Source organism: Triticum aestivum, chromosome 3D (genome assembly GCF_018294505.1).
Source record: "Triticum aestivum cultivar Chinese Spring chromosome 3D, IWGSC CS RefSeq v2.1, whole genome shotgun sequence".
NCBI lineage: Eukaryota > Viridiplantae > Streptophyta > Magnoliopsida > Poales > Poaceae > Triticum > Triticum aestivum.
This window is the reverse complement of record NC_057802.1, coordinates 381341696-381345741: the sequence shown is the minus strand read 5'-3', so window position 1 is coordinate 381345741 and position 4046 is coordinate 381341696. Positions and strand designations below refer to the sequence as shown.

General features: G+C 48.8%; 1 protein-coding gene across 1 annotated transcript; it reads right to left on the bottom strand.

The window, feature by feature from the left end:
- Positions 1–917: 917 nt before the first annotated feature.
- LOC123074701 (uncharacterized) lies at positions 918–2216 on the bottom strand. Its single transcript, XM_044497475.1, has one exon. The coding sequence runs from the start codon at positions 2022–2024 to the stop codon at positions 918–920; it is 1107 nt and encodes a 368-aa protein (XP_044353410.1). The 5' UTR covers positions 2025–2216.
- Positions 2217–4046: the final 1830 nt, after the last annotated feature.

Genomic DNA, 4046 nt, shown 5'->3' with positions numbered 1-4046 from the left:
ACCACTCTAAGTGGTGTGTGAGAAGAGAAAGGGAAAACCACACGCGCGCGCTCGCTCGCCTCGCCGGGCCGTGGCGTGGCGTGGCGTGGCGTGGCGTGGCGTGGCGTGGCGTGGCGAGGCGAGGCGAGGCGGCGCGTACATGCGACATGCGCGTGAATGGTCCGCCGAAATCCGGTCCGTCTCCTTGCAGGAGCGCAGCTTCCTTTTGCCGTTTTATTTTTATGTCTTGGCAGACAAGTTTTTGATTTCTTGTCCGGTAAGTATACGAATTAGAAACCGAGTCGGTTTGGGATTGTGGTCGCGACACAATACCGCCTCTGGTCCTAATATATATACAGCTACCGGCTGCGGCCAGAGACACACCGAAAAACACCTAGGGTTTTGCCTCATCTCACAACTTGCGCCGCCATCGTAGTCTACTCCATCCCAAACGCCGGCGTGCATCGGCGCGTGGGAGAGCAGGTCTCCGGAACCGTTCGTCTTTGCGATCCTGCACCGGGAGAGGACGAATTAGGTTTTTGGGAAGCGCTGTGCGCGACTGCTCAAATTCGTCATCACGGGTCGTCTTCCGTCCAAGTCGGGCGGTGCTACTCATCGTCGTATTCATCGTCGTCAGCAGCAGATCGTCGCCAACATCGTCATCAACACTGTCGCACCCATAATAGCTAACGATCAGTACGTCCAACATCCTCTGCTCATGTCTGTTTCTACAACTATTGTTACGTGTTTGCTGCTGTTATGCATGTCTTGCCGTTCTTCTAGTTTGCTAGATTATTGCATGCTAGTATCTATTCTAGTCATGAATTATTTACTGGAATTAATCATGAACTTGCCTAATATTCCAACATATACTGCCCACATATAATACATAGCTTACATTACTCGAACATGGTTTGCATAAAACATGTCAAATAGCTTTACATCCAGAACACTACAGGAGAAAAAGTCTGAAGATGCTTAGACACTACCAAGGAGTTAGTGTGGTGGCGCGTGGTTTGCAGTTCTCCCCTACGATCATACTTAAGACCAAACGTGCTCATGTGGAGCACACAGCCATCACGGTCACCAAAGGCGCACTTAAACTCCACTCCCTCGCGTAACACAGACTCCACAAGGCAAAAGCTGCCGTCGCCCATGTACGCGAGACTGGGCCTCGCAAATGCCAGCCGCCTCTTCGGGTCCTTGTGGAACAGCTTCTCCTTGGTCACCTTCCACTCCGGCTCCACGGCATTTGTGCTGCTGCGGGAGGCAACTTCACAGGAGCAGATGTACCCGTCCTTGTGAAGCCCGACCCATGCGTCTAGCCCGTTGTCGTAGTAGGCTTGCCCTTGGAACGGTAGAGCCCAATCCCCATGCAACCTCCACTCGGAAATCCTGGTGTCGAAGGAGAAGGTGCCCTTTGGAAGATGATGATAGCGTATGTCGTGCGTGGACATGAATATGGTGTGCCCGTCCGGGTGCAGTGCGTAAGAGGTGATTATGTCATCCATGGCGAATGGTGGCGGCGAAGGCACGCTTTTCCAGGACCACCTCATGGTTGGGCTCGGCCACGGATCGTCCTTGTCCATTGGTGCCCACGACATGGCCTCGAAAGAGTGCTGCTCGTGGACATGGCGATGTGTCAACGCGTACATCATGCCGCCGCCGGCCACGGTGAAGGTGGTCATGTCGATGAGTTGAACCGGTGGGCGGGGACCCATGGTGAGCCCAGCCGTCTCGGTGTCGAACACGAGGGTGGGAGTGTGTGGACAGCATGGGTTGGTGGTGATGAAGATGTCGCTGCCCATGGCGGTGAAGTCCATGTGAAGACGACGTACCGGTGCGGCTAACCGGAGAGCAGCAGGGTCAGAGAACCCATGGTGCAGGTCGGTGGTGGTGTCCTGCAAGGCGTCGACGTCGATCTTGTGGATGCTGAAGCCCTTGTGCCAATCATCCAACACCGGGTAGAGGTGCTTCTTTGGCACACGATGCAGCCTTTTCCCGGCGCGGTCGACGTCGAGGAGCGAGTGCTGACGCTTAGACATGTTTTCTCCAATCGATCTTCCGGCTCTAACTGATCTGAAGATTGATTTTTGGATTCTGATGATGGTTACGAGGTTGGGGTGTTTAGGGTTTAGGGTTTGGGTTTCTATTATATGTTTTCGTTACGGGACGTGAATTTTTAAAACATCTGCATCCGGGCCCTGTTATCCTGGCTGTCAAATATTGCTTTAAGATCTGTGCAACACAATTAACTTTATATATGAAATTTTCTCTTTTTTGTTTCTCTCACATAGAACATGTCTTAACTTCAAACCTTTGCAGCGTGGCAAAGCTTTCTATCTAGAATCTAGGATAAATCTTTCAGAATTTTTTGTCAAACATAAATATACCTAGAAATTACATAAAAATACCTATTACATAAATATACCTAGAAATTTTTCAGCGTGAAAGATTTATCCTAGATTCTAGATAGAAAGCTTTGCCACGCTGCAAAGGTTTAAACTTCAAAACATGTTTTATCTGAGAGAAACAAAAAATAAAAATGTGTTTGCACGAATCGCGATGCGTAGAATGGATGACTAGATAGGAAGGCCCTGGGTGCAGGTGTTCTATTATATGTTCTCGTTACGAGGTTGCCGGTACAGGAGTTGAAATTTATAGACAAACGGAAGGGCAAGGAGATGACAATGGGAATCCAGATCTAACCTGGCGATGAAATGAGAGGTCTTCGAATCCCTCTTATTTATGAGAAGTGGGAGCCTCGGGCTGACTCCCAGCCGGACTCGGTTTGCATATAGGCAAGGGCAGACTACCTAGAACCCGAGTCGGAGCAGAACCACCATGACGAACGCCCCTACAGGGGAGCCAGGAGGGAACTAGGGTTGGGGAAGGGGAGCCCAATCAGGAGTTAAATCGGCATTGAAAGGAAAAAAGGGTCACGGCCGTGGTCGCCGGAGGAGTCGCCGCCGCGCTCGCGCTCCACTCCCGTGGAAAATCTGGAGTTCCCGGACCGCCCGTGTGGCTAGAAGGCAGTGGAGCGCGCCGCCCCTCTCGTGGTCGCCGAGATCTTGGTGTAGCCGCGCCGCCCCTCCCGTGGTCGACGAGATGTTGGTGTGGCCGGCGGCGCTCGCCCCTCCTCTGCCCCCTCCATTTTTTTGGCGTGTTGCCTCCACGAATTTTGCGCGCGGCAGTGCGGCTCGGCCCATTGCGAGGGACAGCCTAGTCGCACACATGGTCCCGTTCTGGGATTGACCCTGTTTTTTGTTTTCTTTTGACAGATTAAAGTAAAGTAAATGTATACATAATTTTGAAAACAAGTACATGTTTTTTATTTGTTAGTTTAAAAATTCTGATGATTTTTAAAACAAGTAAGTGTTACGGTAGTTGTTATGCCCGTCCCCCGCTATTCCTTGCTCTATGTAGGGAATTCTTTTTTTGAAAACACAGTACAAATACAAACACGGGTATTGAGATTGACGAAGTCAGCACATACGCCTCACTATAGAGGGAAAATGTGGTTTGATCCCTGTTGGGCTAGGAGTACAATCGCCCTCCTAACCATTCAACCATTTATTGGTTCTTGTACGAAATAATATTTGCCATGATATTCTAAGTATTATTATCATGGAATTTCTGTTCTTCGCTCCTAGCAAAGAATACAATACTAGCGTTCTCGTACAAACCACATACAAATTGTTGTGTTTGCAAGCCCACTTCTGCTTGTCTCGTCCCACATCATGTTGTCGGTTTTCACGCTACAACCGTTTTTACCGTGTTTCTTCAAACTAATAGATGTGTAGGTGCAATGCACATTGATATTAGACAGTATATAAATTGCAGTAAATTACATTAGGTAGGATAATTGATAGTAAGCAGTATATTAATTGCACGTAAATATTATGTAGGATATTATTTGCACATTTATTATGTGATTAGTGTTACTATTGATATTTTATATGATATTACTTGCACGCTAGACATGTTGAGCACTCATCGGGGTGGGTCATTGAGTTGACCTGGTTTGATGGTCAAGATTAGTTGGATTTGCCCTTTTAGATATGCTT